General features: G+C 37.6%; 1 protein-coding gene across 1 annotated transcript in view; it reads right to left on the minus strand.

Moving 5' to 3' along the window:
- PDS5B (PDS5 cohesin associated factor B) overlaps positions 1-22,200 on the minus strand; it is a 238,008-nt gene that overhangs the window by 31,921 nt on the left and 183,887 nt on the right. Inside the window, exons 23-28 of the mRNA XM_054719739.1 lie at positions 21,670-21,806; positions 17,298-17,421; positions 6,508-6,712; positions 3,094-3,208; positions 866-998; positions 411-530 (exon numbers count right to left, since the gene is read on the minus strand). Of these exons, the coding sequence (XP_054575714.1) occupies positions 411-530; positions 866-998; positions 3,094-3,208; positions 6,508-6,712; positions 17,298-17,421; positions 21,670-21,806 (834 nt within the window). The remainder of the gene's footprint in view (positions 1-410; positions 531-865; positions 999-3,093; positions 3,209-6,507; positions 6,713-17,297; positions 17,422-21,669; positions 21,807-22,200) is intronic.

A 22,200-nucleotide genomic window follows, 5' to 3' on the forward strand; every position in this document is an offset into this window, starting at 1 on the left:
TAATGGTCACCCCCTTGTCCAAATTAGTCTGTTATATCGAGGTTTTATTATAGTTGTAGATCTCAATCAAGAGCTCTAACTTTAGACTGTATCTCTATCACCATTCTCCTTCCCATTTTGGATCAATGGCCATTTACTCATAGATCTACATGCTTTGATCACATTTTGTTGTGCTCTCAAAGTGGCATAAAATTTTGAACACAAACTCTGGATCCTACTAACTAATTTCTGAACCTTATTTGTGCCCTCCGGTTTGGCCCATATTCTGGTCTTAAACCACATTATTAAGATCTTTCCATAACATTAGTAGTGGGTCAGCTCTTGATTCTGCTCCTTCTTGATCTCCCCACAACCAGGTACTGAGAATACCTTTTACTTCAACTTACACAAATAAATTATAAAATGACTACCTTGTCAGGTTGAGTAAAAAAACGAGCTGGTAGTACTGGGTCTTTAGGAGATTCCAAACTGTACGTGGTGCTCTTCGACATGATGATATTCATGGCGACATCACACACAGTATACAGTTTCTGCAATGGTATTAAAAAAATTAGGTACTTAGGTTGGCATCCTAAAGTCTAAATTGGAAGTAATTCTAGAAATGTACTTAATATGCAGTTTGTAATGCAATAATGTAAATTTAACATACCCTGTTGTTTTCATTAGTTTACTAGTAACAATATTACTAATTTTATATTAGTAACTATATTAGTAAGTCTAATTACTACTAATCAAAATACTACTGATTATTTACTACTAATAGAAAAGACTGACATTGTGTACAAAATACTACAGGAGTTCAATACTCCACACTCAAGTGCTTAAATAGATAAGGAATCGTAATTATTTACAAAGAATTACATACTTCATTCATTTTTGCATCATCTGGTCCTTGGGCATCTTTTGTTTGTTTAATATTTTCTACCATCTTTCTGATAAATGCATGACTGTTATTTTCATTTTTAGCCATTAATATTTCTAAAACAAACCAAAGACATCTAGAAAAATAAAAAAATAGAAAAGAATAATTTGTTGTTAAATACAGATATAATAATTCTAAATATAAATATAATGAATGCCAGGAGTAGAAAAAATTAAAAAGAAACAGCTCTAAGCCAAGAGGGAAAAAAAATATCTCACACGTACATATCACAACATATCAGTAATTTAAGTGTGAGTTCACAAGAACCCCTCTCAAAGTCTCACTGATTTTCCCAGGGCGGCAGGTTAAAAAGGAATAAATAATGAAGTGATTTTAGCTATGACAAGAAAGGAAGACTACCTAAGGGAATAACTGGGCCATGAATAAAGTGATGCCTCAAATATTCAATACTGACTGTAGTTCCAATTGGAAGTCTTCAAGAAAATACAACTATCTTAATTTAATAATTGAGAATCTTCATCAGTAATTTAGAGATAAAAAAGTGATGAGTGACAACTGCACACACTATCCTTGCTTAAACATGAAAAAATTAAAAGAAAATTTCAATTTTAAAGTTAGCTCAGTTTTAAAGTTAATTACAAAAAAAATTCTATTTAAGAAAAAAACACAAAGGGCTCTGTCTGTATATTACACTGCCAGAATGTGACAGTTAAAGCACAGAGGAGAAAAGTAATGGGAGAAGAGAAAAATGTGAAGCAAGATATCATTCTAGAAGAAAAAAAATAACCTTTAAGATTCAGGTACAGAATATGCTTTTCTGAAGTGGCTTTCTCAAAAACTAGAGATGACAGCATGGCTGTATTGGGGCAATTTAGAGGTATAGCCAAAAATATATAGTAAATTCCAAAGAGTATTTTATCTATTTCAAAAACTAAATTTCTCTGAGAAAGAGGAAATGCTAGAAGTTTTCATTAGTTATAATTACTCTAACAGGATTAATTTTGGGAGAACTGCATATTTTTAAAAAACAGAAACTATAGTAAGAGGGTAATAGCTTTTTCCCTTGCCAAGTTATCAGTCATTTGACATTATACTGGTCTTATAAGGACTTCTCTAAACTCCATTATATTTCTCTATTCCACACACAGGCATATATACTCTTTTGGCCTCTCAATAGTAATCTTTGAAAAAATTACAATTGTCATTAACTTTATTTAGAAATGTCACCAATGAATTAGTAAGTGTGAGTGTTGCCTGGTTATCAACTTACTCCATTATTAAATTAGACCATTCTTTCTTCCTTATAAAGAAAAATAGTGTCTGGAAAACAAAAGTGCTTACCATGTGAATAAAGGAGAGTATTACTGTATTACTTCACCCCACATGAAAATCTATACAGAGTTTCAAAAGAAAGTAGAAGACGGTAAGAAATGTAACGGAAACTTTTAATGGATTGCTTCAATAAAAAAGAAATGCTAGATTGGTAAAGAAACGGAGCAGTATCCAGTAATTATGCTAAATTAAATATTGGAAAATTATCTATATATATAAAATAGAGAAATATGCTAATAAACAGGGATGCCATAACGGGTCCCCCAGACAGGAGGAGGTTGCACGCGCAGCATCGGGGGCGGAGTGGCAGGGGCCTCCGCAAGCCTGCGCTGGGGGAGGGCTGGATCAGCAGCAGCAGGGGCTGTTTCAAGGGCTGGAGAGGGAGGCAGGGCCGGAACAGCAATGGCCGTAGCTGCTGTGGGGCCCGGGGAGTGCAGGGCCGGACCTGCGACTTGAGAGTGGGTGCTGGGCTCCTAGTATAAGAAATAAAATATAAAGAGATGGTATGAAAAAAAAAAAAAAAAAAGAGAGGCCTGCCTGGTGTGGTTGAGCGTCACCCTATGAACCAGGAGGTCACAGTTTGATTCCCAGTCAGGGCACATGCCTAGGTTACCGGCTTGATCCTCAGTGGGGGAGTGTACAGGAGGGAGCCAATCAATGATTCTCTCTCTTCATTGGTGTTTCTATCTCTCTCTCCCTCTTCTTTCCTTTCTGAAATTAATAAAAATGTATTTTGTAAAAAATAAAAGAATAAAGAAACCTTAAATTCCTAAAAAATAAAATAAATCTAATAAACTAATTGTAATTAAGGTTCTAGTATCAGCAGGAAAGGGAAAAAACTTTCAGAAAATATGAAAATGGGATGAAAAAAGTCTTACTCTTTAACATCTTTAAGTTGTTCAATATCCTGTACTTTGACATAATCTGGGTCATGTGCCAAAAGGTGAATTGTATATGGAACAACATATTCTGGTAGAAGAGATAATAATTTTTCTGAAAAACAAACACACACACACAAAACAAAACAAAACATCCAGGTTAGAAAACCAAATCTTATAAACCTTTCTCTTTCTTTACTCTGATTCAGTATTTCCTACATCCCAACAGTACCACATTATGGCTAAAATAAAAACATACTAAAATAGTCAGTGCTAAGATATATTATAAATTAAACAGTTTATTCATTAATTTATCATATATAATAGTGAAATGTCTATTAAATGCACTATATGCTGTGGTTACAAAGACTATTATTTCACTTTTCAAATGCATATGGGAAAGAGTGACACAAACAAACTCTAAGACTAAGAAACATAAGATCTCTTTTTCTTATTACGAGCAACACTATGTTCAACAGTGCCTTCCTTATAAGCTTATGAGCAAATTAAAAACTAGTAAATATTTCAGAGTTAGTGTGACACAAAAGTAGAAAGTAAAGGTTTTTGATATTATTTGTATCAAAGTAAAAGTATTTCATCCTATCTGTAACAGAACTGATATTAAAAAAAAACAAAACATAAATAACAGTTTCCAGGACATTTTAGATATCAAAGAAACATTTTTTTTAGTTTAAATTAAAATATCTTTATACAGGGTGGGACAAAAGTAGGTTTACATTTGTGAGTATATGAAACAGTTTTGTGTGTTTTTTTTTTAAATCCTCACATGAGGATATGTTTTTATTGATTTTTCTGTTCCTAGGGGGTGGGGGTTAGGGAGAAAGAGAGAAGGGGAAGAGGAGAGGGAGAGGGAGGGAGAGGGGTAAAGGGGAGAAGGAGAGAAGGGGAGAGAGAGAGAGAGAGGGGGGGGAGAGGGAGAGAGAGACTTTGATGTGAGAGATAAAAAACGATCAGTTGTCTCCCATATGTGCCCCAGGTATTGAACCCAGAACCTTTTGGTATACAGGACGATGCTTCAATCAACTGATTCACCTGGCCAAAGCCAGAGTTTATTCTTGTACTATTATTTTTTTAATTATTGTATTATTTTACATGTGAACAACTGTAACCCTACTTTTGCCCCACCCTGTATTTTAACTTTGATCAGCTATTCCATTAGAGGTCAGAATTGTAATCCTAACTAGTTTAATAAGGTTATTATTAAAAAAGACCAGGATTCATATTTTGTACAATCTTTTCATATTTCCTACTTTCAAAATAAAAGTTTAAATTATATGTTCAACCTAGAGTATAGTAATGTACGTGGTCAATAAGGCACCAAGTTCTATTTCCAATCCTGAACTCAAAGAGAACAATTTGTGTGTAATATCCTTCATTTTAAGGAAGGTATAGGAGGAAAAAAATATCAAGGTTCAAAATTCAGTGAAATTCAAATTAAATTTTTATCAAATATTTATTGAGTGCCTACAATTTTTCAGGCTTACTATTTTAAATATAAAGATGATTAAGACTAGACAACGCCCTCATACTAAGGCATAGAGACAGAAGCTATCCTTCAATGTGGTAGGTGCCCTAAGACAAGAATAGCTAACTACTAATACTTCTTTTTTTTAATCCTCACACAAGGATATTTTTCCCATTGATTTTTAGGGAGAGTGGAAGAGAGAGGGAAAGAAAGGGAGAAACATTGATTGGTTGCCTCATGCATGAGCCCTGACCAGGCTTTAGGCCTAAGGAGGAACCTGCAACCAAGCTACGTGCTCTTAACTAGAATCAAACCCGGGACCCTTTGATCCGCAGGCCAACCCTCTATCCACTGAGCCAAACTGGCTAGGGCCTGACAACTTTAGAGCATGCAGTATGCCAAGTGCTTTAGATACGTTAACTTTTTTTGTTGTTTTTGTTAATCCTCATTTTTTCATTGATTTTTAGAGAAAGGGAGGGAGGGAGGGAGGAGGGAGAGGGAGAGGGAAAGAGAAAGAGAGAAACACTGATGTGAGAGAGAGACATAGATTGGTTGTCTCCTGCACAGGAATCACACCTGCAACCCAGGCACATGCCCTTGACCAGAAATCAAACCTTTGACCTTTCAGTGCAAGGATCAACACTCTAACCACTGAGCTCCCCCAGCCAGGGCTATATACATTAATTTTTTAATACTCATAACAACCATAAGAAATGAGTATAATTAAACCAATTTTTTACAAATAAAGAAATTAAGGCTCAGATTGTTAAAGTAACATGCCCAAATACAACCAGTAAATGGCAGAGGTGGGATTTGACTCCAGAGCACTCATTTTTCCCAAGGTGAGGAAGAGAAAAAAAGAATTCCAATGATGGTGTAACTCCCAAACTACATTTTAAAGGACTCAAAAGATGCAAACCCTGCTCCTTGGTTTTGTCTGTCTGGAAGGGGAGGAAACTTACAGGCACTGTTGAAAATAGAGAAAAAGATGGCTACACAAATTTCAAACAATCCAGAGTACAAGAAGCATAGGACTTATAGTAGGGAATGGTTAGAGAAAAGCCTAAAACTCAGGTTAAGAGTAAAACTCTAAAGGGCCATGTTAATGAGTTTAAATTTGATTCTATCAGCAATAAAAAAATCAACACAGATTTCAAACATGATAGTGATATGATCCAATGTGTTTTAGAAAAATAATTTTGATAGCAGTGTGGTACACCTGGAGGTGGATTAGAGGCAGGGGAATTTATAAAAGGGAGACAGACATGTACACACTAATCCAAGAGAAATATAGTAAACAGCTGAGTAGAAATGTTCAAGATATCCAGAGGAAGAATTAAGGATTTGGGGAAAAAAGATATGAAGAATGTCTCTGATTTTTAACTTGGATAACTGGATAGATTTTAATTAAATAAAAGTCAGAGAGACACAAAAGCTAATAACGTGGATGGGGTAAAGTGAGCAGTTTAAAAAGGCACACAGCCCTGGCCAGTGTGGCTCAGTTGGTTGAGCACTGTCCCATGCACCCTGAAAGGTTGCCGGTTTGAATCCAGGATGCCGGTCCTGCACAAGCCGGCTGTGATGAGAATAATCAACTAAGACCAGAGACTGGTACATTTTTAAACTAAAAGATCATACTCTGATGTATACATTTTACTGTTCTATTAAAAGTACCTCCATCCAATGTCACTACTTATTTCCCTTGGCCATTTCATCAGTTGCACAGAGATATGAGTTGATATTTAGATACCCATGCATTTCTATTTTAAAAATAAACTTTTTAAAGGTGAAGCTATTATTGAAAAACAGTAATAATTATTTAATGAGGGCTAATTAGAATATGATAAATAACAGTTACATTACTTTGTGCTCTATAAAGAAAATTGGCAAGCTGGAAAAATACACTTTCCATTTTCATATGGGCTTACCACTAACAGCTGCATGCTGCTTCAGATACTCGCGTCTCACATTTATATTTTTTACCAGACACTGCCTGGCGTGAGCTCTTCTCTCTTTTACAGGATCTTTTGCACAAAGAGCACAGATTGCCATATACTCAAGTGGAAGTCGTAATCGGGAAAGGCCTTTGTGAAGTTTCTGAGCAAATACTTGTCTTACTTGATAGCATTCATCCTGTAAAGACATCATTATTCTACATATTATCACGTGGCAGCAAAGAGTAACAAATTCAGATATAAAATGTACTATATCAAATAACCAGATCAGTAAACAGCAGCTAGTTTATCCACAACCACTGCTTCAGCTCACAAGACTGAAATGTTGTGACAAGTTAATTTCAAGGCTGACGTATTTACCTGGACTCTAATCACTACCAGTTTAGAGGTGTCAGAAAATATTGAATGTACTCTTAAAAGATATTAACATGAATATCAATCCATCTCAAGTTAAATAAGGTAGGAAAAAAAATAAAGTTTAAATACTCTTTCATATGTAGCTTTTTCATTTACTGAGCAAGATAAAATTTTAAACTATACATTTTATTTCTATCATTTCAAAACTATTTCAATTAAAATGTACAACTCTGAAGGTTAAGAGTTACTAATCAATTTCAGAAACACTTAATTACTTATTGTTCTATAAATGAATCAATCTGTTCATTATCACTGCACCTGATTAAAGAACAGTTCCTCTATCCTCCAGAAATCAGTGTGATTTTTATCCTGCATCCACCTGTGCTCTCTTAAGCACTCTGTGCACATCTCCAGCACAGAAGTCAGTATCTATATATATAACAGCCTAAGTGATCACGCAACCAAAACTGAACGGGTGACCGAACAGGCTGCGTAGGGCGACCAGGCTGGCAGGGGGGTTAGTGAGGGGTGACCAAACGACTGAGCAGCAGGCTGCGTGGGGTGACCAGGCCAGCAGGGAGGTTAGTGAGGGATGACCAAACGACTGAGCAGCAGGCTGCATGGGGTGACCAGGCCGGCAGGGGTGACCAGGCCTGCATGGGGTGACCAGGCCAGCAGAGGGGGGGCAGTGAGGGGCGACCAGGTAGGCAGGGGGGGCAGTTGGGGGCGACCAGGCTGGCAGTGGGGGGCAGTTGGGGGTGACCAGGCCGGCAGGGGGCTGTTGGGGGTGACCAGGCCATCAGGGGGAACAGTTAGGGGTGATCAGGCAGGCAGGCAGGTGAGCAGTAGGAGCCAGTGGTCCCAAATTGTGAAAGGGATGTCCGACTGCCGGGATTGGGCCTAAATCGGCAGTCGGATATCCCTCGAGGGGTCCCGGATTGGAGAGGGTGCAGGCTGGGCTGAGGGGACCCCCCCCTCGAATTTTGTGCACCAGGCCTCTAGTATAGTATTAAAATGACTGATTTATATGTCAGTCCTTACTCACTCCGCTCCTCATTCCTTGAAGACATCTTAGTGCTTCTAAATCTAACACAGCATCCAGTACATAGATTTTTTAAATTATTATTTAAAGTATTACAAATGTCCCCTTTTTCGACACTGACCTCTTCTAGCCCACTCCCGCCCACCACCCGGCCTTCACCACCCTATTGTCTGTGTCCATGGGTTATGTATATAAGCATACAAGTTCTTGGGTTGATCTCTTCCTACCCATCCACCCTCCCCTGCCTTCCCTCTGAGGTTTGACAGTCTGTTCCAAGTTTCTATGTCTCTGGACCTATTTTGTTCATTGATTTATTTTGTTCATTAGATTCCATATATGAGTGAGATCATGTAATACTTATCTTTCTCTGATTCATTTCACTTAGCATAATACTAAGGTCCATCCATGCTGTTGCAAATGGTGGGACTTGTTTCTTTTTTACAGTTGCATAATATTCCATTGAGTAAATGCTCCAAGGCTTTTTATTCACTTATCTGCTAATGGGCACTTGGGCTGTTTCCAAATCCTATCTATTGTACATTGCCCTGCTATGAACACAGGGGTGCATATATTTTTTCTGATTGGTGTTTCTGATTTCTTGGGATATATTTCTAGAAGTAGGATCACTGGGTCAAATGGGAGTTCCATTTTTAATTTTTTGAGGAAAATTCCATGCTGTTTTCCACAGTGGCTGCATCAGTCTGCATTTCCACCAGCAGTATACTAGAGTTTCCTTTTCTGCACATCTTTGCCAAAACTTGTTTGTTGATTTGTTGATGATAGCCATTCTGACAGGTGTGAGGTGATCCATCATTGTTGTTTTGATTTCCATCTCCTGGATGATTAGTGACTTTTGAGTATTTTTTCATCTCTTGGCCTTCTTCTGTATGACCACTTTGGAGAAGTGTCCATGTGGGTCCTTTAGCCATTTTTAAATTGGATTGTCTTCCTTTCGTTAAATTGTATGAATTTCTTATATATTTTAGAAATTAACCCCTTATTGATGTATCATTGGCAAATATGTTCTCCCATGGAGTGGGCTCTCTTTTCATTTTGTTGATGGTTTCTTTTGCTGTGCAGAAGTTTTTTATTTTGAGGTAATCCATTTGTTTATATTCTCCTTAGTTTCCTTTGCCCTAGATGTATCGGTAAACATATTGCTACATGAGTTGTCTGAGATTTTGTTGCCTTTGGTTTCTTCTAAGATTTGTATGGTTTCATGACTTAAGTCTTTTATCCATTTTAAGTTTATTCTTGTGTATGGTGTTAAGTTGGTGGTTCAGTTTCATTTTTTTGCATATACCTGTCCAATTTTCTCAACACCACTTATTTAAGAGTCTGTCTTTACTCCATTGTATGCTCTTGCCTCGTTGTCAAATATTAATTGAGCATAATGGCTTGGGTCGATTTCTCGGTTCTTTGTTTTGTTCCATTGCTCTATATCAGTGGTTCTCAACCTTTCTAATGCCGCGACCCTTTAATACAGTTCCTCATGTTGTGGTGACCCCCAACCATAAAATTATTTTTGTTGCTACTTCATAACTGTAATTTTGCTACTGTTATGAATCATAATGTAAATATCTGTGTTTTCAGATGGTCTTAGGCTCTACAGCAGCGGGTTGAGAACCGCTAGCAGGGTCGCCTAAGACCATCGGAAAACACAGATATTTACATTATGATTCATTAACAGTAGCAAAATTACAGTTATGAAGTAGCAACAAAAATAATTTTATGGTTGGGGGTCACCACAACATGAGGAATTGTATTAAAGGGTCGCGGCATTAGAAAGATTGAGAACCACTGCTCTATATACTTGCTCTTGTGCCAGTACCAGGTTGTTTTGATTATAGTGGCTTTGTAGTGTAACCTGAAATCTTGTGTTGTGATTCTTCCAACTTCATTCTTCTTTTTCATGATTGCTGCAGCTATTTGGGCCTTTTTTTGGTTCCATATAAGTTTTTAGAGTGTTGTTCTAGCTCTGTGAAATATGCTGTTGGTATTTTAGTAGGGATTGCACTGCATCTATAGATTGCTTTGGGTAGTATGGAAATTCCAAAACCAGACAAAGACAATACAAAGAAAGAGAATTATAGGCCAATATCCCTATAATATAGATGAATATAGATGCTAAAATCTTCAACAAAATATTAGCAATACATTAAGGAGATCATACACCATGACCAAGTGAGATTTATTCTGGGCACGCAAGGCTGGTACAATATCTGCAAATCAATAAATGTGATACAGCACATTAAACAGATTGCAACACAAAAATCACATGATCATATCAATTGATGCAGATGAAAACTCTCAGCAAAGTGGGAATAGAAGGATGATACCTCAACATAATAAAACCTATAAGCCTATAGCCAACATCATTCCCAATGGGCAAACACTAAAACCATTTACCCTAAGAACAGGAACAAAACAGGGATGCCCACTTTCACCACTCTTATTCAACATAGTACTGGAAGTCCTAGCCATAGTGATCAGACAAGAAGAAATAAAAGGCATCCAAACTGGAAAGGAGGAAGTAAAACTCTCATATTTGCAGATGATATGACATTATATATAGGAAACCCTAAAAACTTCATAAAAAACAGATTTAATAAAGGAATTCAGCAATGTAGCAGGATACAAAATTAACACCCAGAAATCTATGGCATTTTAATACACTAGTAATGAACGCTCAGAAAACTAAACTAAAAAAAAAAAAAAAAATCCTATTTACCATTGCAACAACAAAAATTAAGATACTTAGAATAAACTTAACCAAGGAGGTAAAAGACTTCCTTCAATATTTAAGGACATTGAAAACACAGGACATTGAAAAAAGATAGAGAAAGATATAAAGAAGTGGAAGAATATACCGTGTTCATGAATTGGTAGAATCAATATCATTAAAATGTCAATACTATCCAAAGCAATCTATAGATTTGACATGACTTTTGTCATATGTGAGATAGAGAGCTTCATAATTATACCTCATTCTCCACCAATTAACACAAGGTGTGAAGTGTTTCATATTTTTGCAACTTTATGTATATTATTTCTTCTATCTTTGAATATTCATTTGGTTCTTCTTTAAAATCTACGTCATAATCTTGCCTTTATGTTTAAATCCTTATTTTGTGCATCTTCTTTCATTTAATTTAAACTTCAGTTTCTTATGCCAAATACCTACTTTAACAAAAAAATAGTCTAGCTTCCACAGAAATATTGTGTATTATCTACCCTTACACTCAACGAAACAAAGTTAGTTAACTCATTCCTTCCTCAGTATCACTACCATAAGGGAGAGGAGTCTTCATTATCAATTATATATTATGAAGATAAGGAATTACAACCTGTATAAATCCATCTATCAAAATATATTCACAAGTAAACCGACCACTCGTTTAAAAACTAATCTCCAAATATTTCCCCCTCACTCCCTACTTAGATGCATTTCCTAGCAAGACCATGTTTTTGTCATTCTCTCACTCATCATTCAGGATACAATGCAAATGAATAACAAAGTCAAATTGTGAATCCCATGGCAAATTTAGGACTCAAAAAAATCATTAAAGTGATGTTAGAGAAGAACTGTCAAATCATATGGAAGGAAACTGACAGAGTTAATGAGAAAAGATGATAAATTTGACATGATGTCATAAAAAGTATATCAAAAGAGAATCATCTGAATGAAAATTTAAAAGAAGTGTTCCTGAGAACTGAGGTTTTAAATGTTTGTTTTGTTGTTGTTGCTTTTTTGCAAAATGATTATTCTTTTGACTATATTATAAAAGTTAAAGGACAGAAGAATACAATTTTTATGCGGAAAAAACACTAAAAAAAGAAAGCACCTGACACTCAGTTTTGGTTTTAACCGATTATTAGTTCAACTAGAGGCCCGGTGCATGAAATTCGTGCACAGAGGGGGGTTGTCCCTCAGCCCAGCCTGTACCCTCTCCAATCTGGGACCCCTCAAGGGATGTCCAACTGCCCGTTTAAACGGGCAGTCGGACATCCCTTCACAATCCAGGACTGCTGGCTCCCAACTGCTTGCCTGCCTGCCTTCCTGATTGCCCCTAACCGCTTCTGCCTGCCAGCCTGATCACCCCCTAACCACTCTGCTGCCAGCCTGTTTGCCCCCAACTTTCCTCCTCTGCTGGCCTGGTTACCCCTAACTGCCCTCTCCTTGCAGGGTTGATCACCTCCAACTGCCCTCCCTTGCAGGCAGGGTGCCTCCCAACTGCCCTCTCCTGCTGGCCATCTTGTGTACACATGGGGGCAGGATCTTTGAGCACGTGGGGGCAGCTATATTGTGTGTTGCAGTGATGATCAATCTGCATAGTACTCTTTTACTAGATAGGATAGAGGCTTGGTACAGGGGTGGGGACCAGCTGGTTTGCCCTGAAGGGTGTCCCTGATCAGGGTGGGGTTCCCTTGGGGCGTGGGGCGGCCTGAGTGAGGGGCCTGTGGTGGTTTGCAGGCCGGCCACGCCCCCTGGCAATGCAAGCAGAGGCCCTGGTATCTGGAATTTATTTTCCTTCTATAGTTGAAACTTTGTAGCCTGGAGCGGAGCCAAGCCTGGGGCTCCCTCCGAGGCCCACAGCCATTTGTGTTGGGGTTATAATGGAAACTTTGTTTCCTTAAGCGGGTGGGCCCGGCCAGGGTGTGTGGAAAGCTTCGCTTCCCCTGTTGCCGGCGGCAACCCTGGCCTGCTCTCTCAAGCTCCATTCTGCCGCCATTTGTTTGAATTTGTTTACCTTCTATAATTGAAACTTTGTAGCTTGAGTGGAGGCTTAGGCCTGCAACGGCTGGCGGAAAGCTTGGCTTCCTCTGTTACCTAGGAAACCTTGCTCTCTGTGGCTGTAGCCATCTTGGTTAATTTGCATACTCGCTCTGATTGGATGATGGGCGTGGCTTGTGGGTGTGTCGGAGGTATGGTCAATTTGCATATTTGTCTATTATTAGATAGGATATTTTAAAATAAAGAAGATGGTACCACAAAATATATTCCCCCAAAATAAAGTTCGATACAAACTTTTACTCACTATTAAGAATAAAGTCTTAATCTTAAGTATTACGTAGTCTGCTTCTTAAGTAAATTCACTTTTAGTGGCCTTTTCTAGTACAAATTATCATCATGAATGTAGTACCTAGTATCTTGTAAACAGTTCAATTACTTGGTGTATTGCATTGTGTTATTAACATTTATTTATATTTTCTGTTTTCCTAAGAGGTTATGTTCTTGAGGGTGGCAGCCGTGACTTATCTCATTTTTGTATTTACAGAATCTAGAACAATGTACAGCACACAGCAGTACATACAGATTTTCCATGAACTGCATTCAAATTCTAAAATAGCTTAATTATTAAAAATGTTAAGATTCACATTACTGAATTTCTCTTCCTCCAGATTTACTTTCTATTCAAATATCATTAACAATGGTCTCTGAGGTAAAATACTGTCTTCAAAGAGCTCACCACAAGTAAGAGAAATAAATCACAGGTACATAAATAACTAATGCACAGGCACGTATGTATCAGAGGACTACAGATAAGACCACCAGGGAATCAAAAGGAGACCAGCTATAAAAATGAGAAAGTTTTTTGAGAAGAAGATTGTGCCTGAGTCTTGATTTGTAGGAGTTGATGGTGGATGTGTAGAAATGGAAAATGAAAAGAAAATTAGAGGCAGCATATTACAAACATATAAAAGAAAAAATATGTTAACTTTCACTGAAATGAGGTTAGGTAAAGGGTAATGTGTGCTAAACAAGATTTTTAAGTGTATATTTGGGTCCAAATATTAAAATATGTTTTTTTCTTTTTTATGAGTATAAGGCCCTAAATATTTTTTAATAGGGAATAACATGATCAGAATCATGATAGGAAATTTAATCAATAATAAAGTCTCACAATACTACCTGAGAGCTAATGATGATTACAGAAGTAATGATTAAGAAGTACATATATTAAGAATGATTAATAGATACAATAGATATGATAGGACAGAATTATCTGTACTTTGCTATGAGGTGCAAGGACAAGCAAACAGTCAAATATAAATCATGCTTGTGGATTTGAGAAATGCCATTCAGATTTACTTAAGGCTTATCAAGGCTCTACATGTCAGAAATGAATAGATTTGGGAAAATATGAATTTAGTCGGACATTCACAGAACATGAAAGTTTGAAAAATCTGTTTAGCAATGGAAGTGGGACCAGAGACTTTTAAAAAAAGAAAAAGTTAATGCTGGTAGTACAGGAATCACTTACATAGAAAATGAGATGGCCAAATAAGAATATCCTATATAATAAAAGGCTAAGATGCAAATCAACCGAATGTCAGAATGACCGGTCACTATGACGCACACTGACCACCAGGGGACAGACACTCAATGCAGGAGCTGCCTGCCCCCTGGTGGTCAGTGCATTCCCACAGGGGAGTGCTGCTCAGCCAGAAGCGGGGCTCACGGCTGACAAGTGCAGCAGTGGTGGCGGGAGCCTCTCCCACCTCCGCAGCAGCGCTAAGGATGTCTGACTGATGGCTTAGACCCCCTAAGCCATCAGTCGGACATCCCTGGAGGGCTCCCAACTGTATGAGGGCACAGGCCAGGCTGAGGGACCCCCGACCCCTGAGTGCACAAATTCATGCACCGGGCCTCTAGTACAGTATAAGTGGAAAAGTTAGTCATGGACAGATCCTCATAGAACACATACATTTAAAGGAAAAGCGAATAGCCAGTAAATGTAGTCAGAGAAGTCCAACAAAAAAATCAGGAGATGGAAGCCACAGAGAGTTTCAAGAATAAAGACACAATAACTTGTGTCAAATGATGCAGAAAGGAGATGTACAATGAGGACCAATATTACTGGATTTGGAACTTCAATAGAGCATTTTTGGAAAACAATGAAGCCAAATTATTAGTGAGGAGTGAGAGGATAACAGTGTAAGAGAGACAAACATATAGATTACTCTTTCTTGAGGATTGGAGGTTTAAAAAGAAGAGATGTAATTTAAAGGATTAGGAAAAAGTTTGGTTTAGAAGAAAATAAGGTAACCAACCATATGTTAATAATTAAATTTAACCATTAACATGTTCTACAGTCAACAAAATTCCAGAGCAATCTTACAACTTTCAACTTTCACCTTAATATATAACAAATACTATGCTATAAAAGAAAGTCTCTAGAAGTTAATAAGCATGAATAATTCTCATACATAATGGACATTTAACAAATGGTTTGCACTCAGTAAGTTTCAAAGCCCTTCTGTCTACATATTTCCATATTTTCTTGGTTTTTAAAAAATTTTCTACTTCAATACTGATAGCAACATTACCCTAAGAAATATCAGACCAACAACCTGATAAATCAACAGAATGCAAGTATTGCCAATTTAAAAAAATAGTAATATAGGTTGTTTTCTCTTAGGAAATTTAACATGTACTTTTTAAACAATATTCACTTTCTTGCAAAACAAGATGATCTCCAAAATTAAATGGGGAAAACTAATTCAGAAAATTATGGGCTCACCAAAATCTCATTTCTCAAATGGTTTAGTCTAATCTGAACACCAACACCAAAAGTAAAACAAAATATGTAGGATCTGGAATAACTTTTAAAGATTGAAGTACCAGAAATTGACAACATGATTATAATAAAAATAAAAAAAACATGATTGTTTATAAACTGCAATTAAAAAATAAGTAGTAGAAAGAAGGTGAAGTTGAAAAAAATTACAATAATCCCTGAAGTAAATGCCAAAAAAGAACAGAAAAAGTAAGTATAATAAAACCAATTATGAATAAAAAACTCATACTGGAATATCATCTTCACTATTATGAAAGTCCGTTTTCTTTAATTTTCTCAAATGATGCTAAAAATGTCTAAAGTACCCTGGCCAGTGTGGCTCAGTTGGTTGAGCATCTTACCATGCACCAAAAGGTTGCTGGTTTGATTCCCAGTCAGGGCATATACCCAGATTTCGGGTTTGATCCCCAGTCAGAGTATAGCCAGGCGGCAACCTATCCTTGTTTCTCTCTCATATCATTGCCTGTCTCTCTCTCTCTTTCAGTCTCTCTAAAAAATCAATAAAAACATATTAAGAAAAAAACTTCTAAAGTGATATAGTTCAAATATTATGTTATTCTAATTTTTGGAAATTTTCACTCACTAATAAAGAATGTTTCTGATCTAAAATTAATCTATACCATGTCCTTATCTATAATAAAAGCATAATATGCTAGTTAGACCATACACACGGATGACCTTCTGGATGAAGCCGGGGCTGCGAGGGCCAAGGCAAGCCACCATGGCTGTGAGGGCCAAGCTCCTTGCACGAATTTCGTGCAACAGGCCTCTAGTCTATAATAATAAAAGTGTAATATGGTAATTAGACCGGATGACCTTCTGGACAAAGATGGGGCTGTGAGGTAAGCCCGGGCCCCGGGTGCCAGAGGGAAGCCGGTGCCGGCAGCCAGGGAAAGGAAGGCCTACTCTTGCACGAATTCTGTGCATTGGGCCTCTAGTGAAACGATAAATTTCTATACTTTTTTCTTCCTTTTAAAAACTAAATACATTCAAGCCTCATTATTCACACATTCTGCATTTGTGAATTTACCAACTCACTAAAATTTAATTGCAACCTCAAAAATCAATACTTGCAATGCTTTCATGGTCATTCCCGAGTTAATGCACTGAGCAGGAAAATATGAGAATCGCCTGACACATGTTCAACTAAGGTTGAACAAGGCAATGCTCCACTTTGTTGTTTCAGCTCTCATATTACAAACAAGTGTCCTTCTGGTGGTCTATATAGTGCCTCATTTTTCACATTTTTGTTAATGACCTTGTTGTTAAATTAGCTTCTAAGCATAGTGCTGAAATGCTATTTACTGATTCTAAGAGCAAGAAGGCTGGGATGTACATTATGGAGAAAATATGTTTGTTAAATAGGCTTCATTCAGGCATGAGTTATAGTGCTGCAGGCCATGAGTTTAATAATAAAACAACTAAATATTAAGGTGCCTTTAAATATAAATACATATAAAACAAGGTTAAGGATGATTGATAAAAATGTTGTGACTTGAGGTATGCAGGAACCACCCCTGTATTTCCCCTATGAGCAATGGTTCCGTATTTGTTAATTCAGTGCTTGGAGTGACTTTGCAGAACTACTGCAAATAACAAGAGTCAACTGTACTATGTTAGCAACCCCAAATTCAATTGCTAGTTTTAGAACTCTAAAATGTTTCTCAGATAAATTTTTCAACAGGAGACATAAACGTTCAATATTTTTATCTCTATATCATGGTGGACTTCTTAAGTCAAAGACCATATCAAGTCATGTTCTATATAGCCTTTTTCCTTACATTGATAGCTAATGCACAGAGCTGATACTGTTCTAATGTGATGATCTCATGGTAACAGGGTTCTTGTGCCAGCTTCACAATAGCACTCCCAGCAGCAAGCCTCAGACGTGACATATCTGGTTTACTGAAAAATAAGCAAGAAAGAGTGTAAATTAGATTTCTAACTATGTGCACAAAAACATTCCTGCTTTGTATAGCTAATTTTACAAAATCCTCTAGCCAAAAAAAAAAAGTTATAAAACAGTTTAGTGATGCTAAAAACATACTATATTTATTTAACTTTGGAATATGATGTCTAATACTGCAAAATTCTTCTCCTGAACATAAGTGTGCTAAAGTCATGTAATTCTCTCCTACAAAACAGCTTATAGCCAATCCTATCATTCGTATGTTTAGTTGTTAGGTCTTAAGTCTTCCATTATGGATTATTTTTAGACTAGAGGCCTGGTGCACCAGTGGGGTCCCTCGGCCTGGCCTGTGCCCTCTCGCAATCCGGGACCCCTTAGGGGATGTTGGCTAGCCGGTTTTGGCCCAATCCCGGCAGGACCAATCCAGACAGGAGGGAGCCCGATCCCCGCAGGCCCAATCTAGAGGAGGGAGCCTGATCCCTGCAGGCCCGATCTAGACAGGAGGGAGCCCAATCCTGTGCGTTGAGTGTCTGTCCCCTGGTGGTCAGTGTGCATCATAGCAACCGGTGGACCGGTTGTTCTGTCGCTTAGGCTTTTATATATATAGATATGTTTGTTTACAAATTAGGCATAAAAATGTCCTAACATGCTTATTAGTCAACTAAAACTACTGTGTTAAGTATAAAAGAAGTAGAATGAAAGCAGGTATAGTGAATAAAACATTACTATTTTCAGCTAGAATCCAACTTTTCAAGTATTACCAAGAGGTTCCTTTTATGTTTAAGGAAACTTCTGCTAAATGGGACACATCTCAAAGAATAGTAAATTCTTGACTAGTAAATACATCTAAATAACCTTTGGAATACAGTGATGTACTAGATCAGTGGTTCTCAACCTTTCTAATGCCACGACCTTTTAATACAGTTCCTCATGTTGTGGTGACCCCCAACCATGAAATTATTTTTGTTGCTACTTCATAACTGTAATTTTGCTACTGTTATGAATCGTAATGTAAATATCTGTGTTTTCCGATGGTCTTAGGTGACCCTGCTAGTGGTTCTCAACCTGTGGGACCCGCTGCTGTAGAGCCTAAGACCATCGGAAAACACAGATATTTACATTACGATTCATTAATAGTAGCAAAATTACAGTTATGAAGTAGCAACGAAAATAATTTCATGGTTGGGGGTCACGACATGAGGAATTGTATTAAAGGGTCGCAGCACTAGAAAGGTTGAAAACCACTGATATAAAAGAAGAAGCAACATTGGTAGGAGGGGCCGAAATGCAGAACAAGGTGGTCCCACATCCACATTTGGCAATTGAAAATTGGGAGAAATTATTTTGACTGCGGAGGTTCCCCCTTAGAAGTCCCAGTTCTATACCAGGCTCCCCAGCTCAGGGTTTCAGTGTGGGGTGAGAGTGAGAAGACCCCATTACATCTGGTTGTGAAAATCAGTGGGGATTTTGGCTGAGAGGTAGAGAGCTACTGGAGTCCCACGTCTTCCTCTTAAAGGCCCGAGCACATTCAAACTCACTTGCTCTGAGCTCCAGCACTGGGGCAGCAGCTGCTAAAGTTCCAGGAAGAAACAGAAAGAAACTGAATTGTCTGGCACAAGGGGGAGGTCTAGAGGGACAGCATTCTCCCAGACAAAAATGCAGGCAGAGGTCTTTGTTCCTTTTCTGAGTCCTCCCAAAAGAGCCCACGAGCAGGGTTGTATCTCAGTCTCCACTAACCTGGCTAACACTGTTTTCTAGACCTGGTAATCCTAAGTCCCCACCTCACCCAACTTGTGGGCCTACCCAGGCCATTTTCAGTGGCTTTACCATACAAACGGGCTGTCTTGGCTACTGCTGCAGATTTTCTTAAAATCTCTCAAACAAGCAGCAGCTGGCCTTGGCGTGCCCTCTGCCCCTTGCTAAGTGGCCTGAGGCCTGTCACTATTGGCAGCTGGTCCTGGTTTACACAGTGGCCTCTCCTGGACACCTCCAAGCCCAGCACAAGTAGTAGCCATCTGCTTATCACTTTGTAGCTCATGGTTTGGGGCAGGGCACAGGCAGCAGATGACCTTGGCTTACAGGCCTCAGAGCCAACAAACCCAGTGGATAGCTTCAGACCATACCAAAGACCACCCACCCCCTAACTACCTACAACAGAAAAAAGTCAAGGGGTGGACTCAGCAGGCATCAGAGCCCTGCTGAAGCAAGTCCTGCTCCGTGGGTTTGGCCCCTGCACAGCAGATCCTCCCTGGTGGCCAGTGGTTGTGGCCACTCCTCCCAGCCAATATAACTTTGTAAGTTATATAATGTCTAATCACTGGGTTGTAGATCTGAAACTAATATTGTACAACAACTGGAATTAAAAAATAAACAATTACTTTTATAAAAAAGAAAGTTCTAAAAAACAAAGTTCTGAGGTTACATGACATAGGAATGCCTTTCAGTTCATTTACAGCAATATTCTAAGAGCTGTTTTGAGGTAAATCTCTCAGCCACTGCTAAAGGAAAGTCTTTCTTGTTTGAGTTTATAAAAAGAAATAAACAACTATAAATAAATACTTTACAACTAATATTTTGAAAACCAGATTTCTATATAAAACTTATTTAAAATTGCAAAACCAACATAAGTCACACACATTTGCAGAATTCAAGTACACATTTAATTTTGTTAAGGAATACCATGAAAAATAACAGGTGAAGGATCTAAATATGCACATGAATAATGTTATTAATAAATTTAAGATATAAAAATGTATTAATGCTAGAGAAAAATGTTCTTCTCCAATTATTATGTAAATCCAGAACACTGGCATATCCTATATAATAAAAGCCTAATATGCTAAGTGTCCGGTGGACTGTTCTACCAATCAAAGTGTAATATGCTAATGATATGCTAAGGTCACTCAACCGCTCACTATGACATGCACTGACCACCAGGGGGCAGATGTTCCAACCAGTAGGTTAGCTTACTGCTGAGGTCCGGCTGATGGGGACTGAGCGAGACAGGTTGGACACGCCCTGGAGCCCTCTCACGGTCCCTCCCAGGCTGGCCAACCTGCTGCGTCCCTCCTGGGCCCCGATTGCTCACCAGTGGGGTCTCTCGGCCTGGCCTGAGCCCTCTCACAATCCGGGACCCCTTGGGGGATGTTGGAGAGCTGGTTTCGGCCCAATCCCACAGGTCAGGCCGAGGGACCCCACAAATTCGTGCACTGGGCCTCTAGTATGAATTATAAGAATAGAGAGATAAAGACAACTAATTAGACTGAAAAAATGTACATAAATGAGTTATACATGTGGAATGCTTGACCAAATTTTATTTTTACTTGGTTTGTTTGATAAAAATATGCTCCTTTTAACTGTCTATGCAAAAAGTATAGTATCAGCAAAAACACAAGAAATGAAGACAGAAAGGGAGAAAGCAGCTGGCAGTCATCTTTATATACTTTGTCATTAAAGTCTTTACGCTAGATATTAAGAGGAGAAAAGATATTCTCTTATGTTTATTACCAAAAAAAAAAGTCAATAAATAACACAGAAGACAAATTTCTAAATTTTAGCTAACCTTGTCATAATAACCACTGCCATCACCAGTACTTCTAAATACTTACCATGTGCTGGGCAGTGTTTTAAACACCTTAAATATACTAACTTATTTAATCATCATAATAGCTAGGTGAGACAGGGTATATGTAGTCATTCTCTATGAGGAAACTGAGGTACAGAGAGGTTAAAGAAATTGGTAAGGGTCCCTTTGCTAGTAAGTGATGGTGCCAGAATTTGAATCTAGGACCAAGAGTCTGTTACCAATCACTATTCTGTATCTTTTAAGCAAAACAAAACAGTATATATTTTAAATAATTTACATCAAGTATTTTTTTTTCATTTGTACATATTTATACTTCTGGAAGCGATTTAATAAGCTGTCTTCTACCCAGTCTGCTTTTTTCCCTTTAGACATTAATTAACAAGAACATAAAATATCAGGTACTTATTGGTACACTAACATCTTCACATTAGCTTTTCAAAACTTTGAAAAGCCTAATATGAAGATGTTTTGTTCAAAATAATTAAGTGTATATAGTAGTACCTTGCACAAATAACCACTGTACAAAAGCATATTACAATAAAAATATAGGCATACATACAAAGCAATAATTATTTTTTAAAAGCAACTGAACCAAGCAATGATTACAGCAGATTTGAAATACTATGCAATCCAAATAACTTAAAACAGTAATTTATACCTAATTTTCCCCTGTTCTGTCAAGTCTCCATCACTATGCAATATTGTTGTTAGCAATCTTAAAGTAGAAGTTCCTGATTTACTGTGATTATTCTTCATTCCAAGTAGCCATCGAACCATCATTTTAATCGCCTGTATCTATTTAAAAGACAAATTGACAAGTAAAACACTGCTACATTTTAAAGAAATTCTGTATCAAGCTTAATTTAAAAAAATATGCTTTTCATCGATGCCTTTTTGGGGGAAAAAAGGAAAAGAAAAGGAATTATTCTTTTCTATATCTATGAAGATAACTCTGAATGTTTAATATTAAACATGCCTCACCTCCTAGGTAACTGACAAAGACTTTTTGTGTGTGTGTTTTTTTTTTTTTCATTTTCCCAAACATACACTCTACACTTTATAACCCTCAGTAAAATCATACTAACTATGCAAAAGAGTTAAGCTCCAAATTACAAATTATATTCAATCTTTTGTGTCTAAGAGATGATACCATCTTACATTTGTACTGTTTTTATAATTATGAAGTACC

The sequence above is a fragment of the Eptesicus fuscus genome, chromosome 8, assembly GCF_027574615.1.
Source record: "Eptesicus fuscus isolate TK198812 chromosome 8, DD_ASM_mEF_20220401, whole genome shotgun sequence".
NCBI classification, from domain to species: Eukaryota; Metazoa; Chordata; class Mammalia; order Chiroptera; family Vespertilionidae; genus Eptesicus; species Eptesicus fuscus.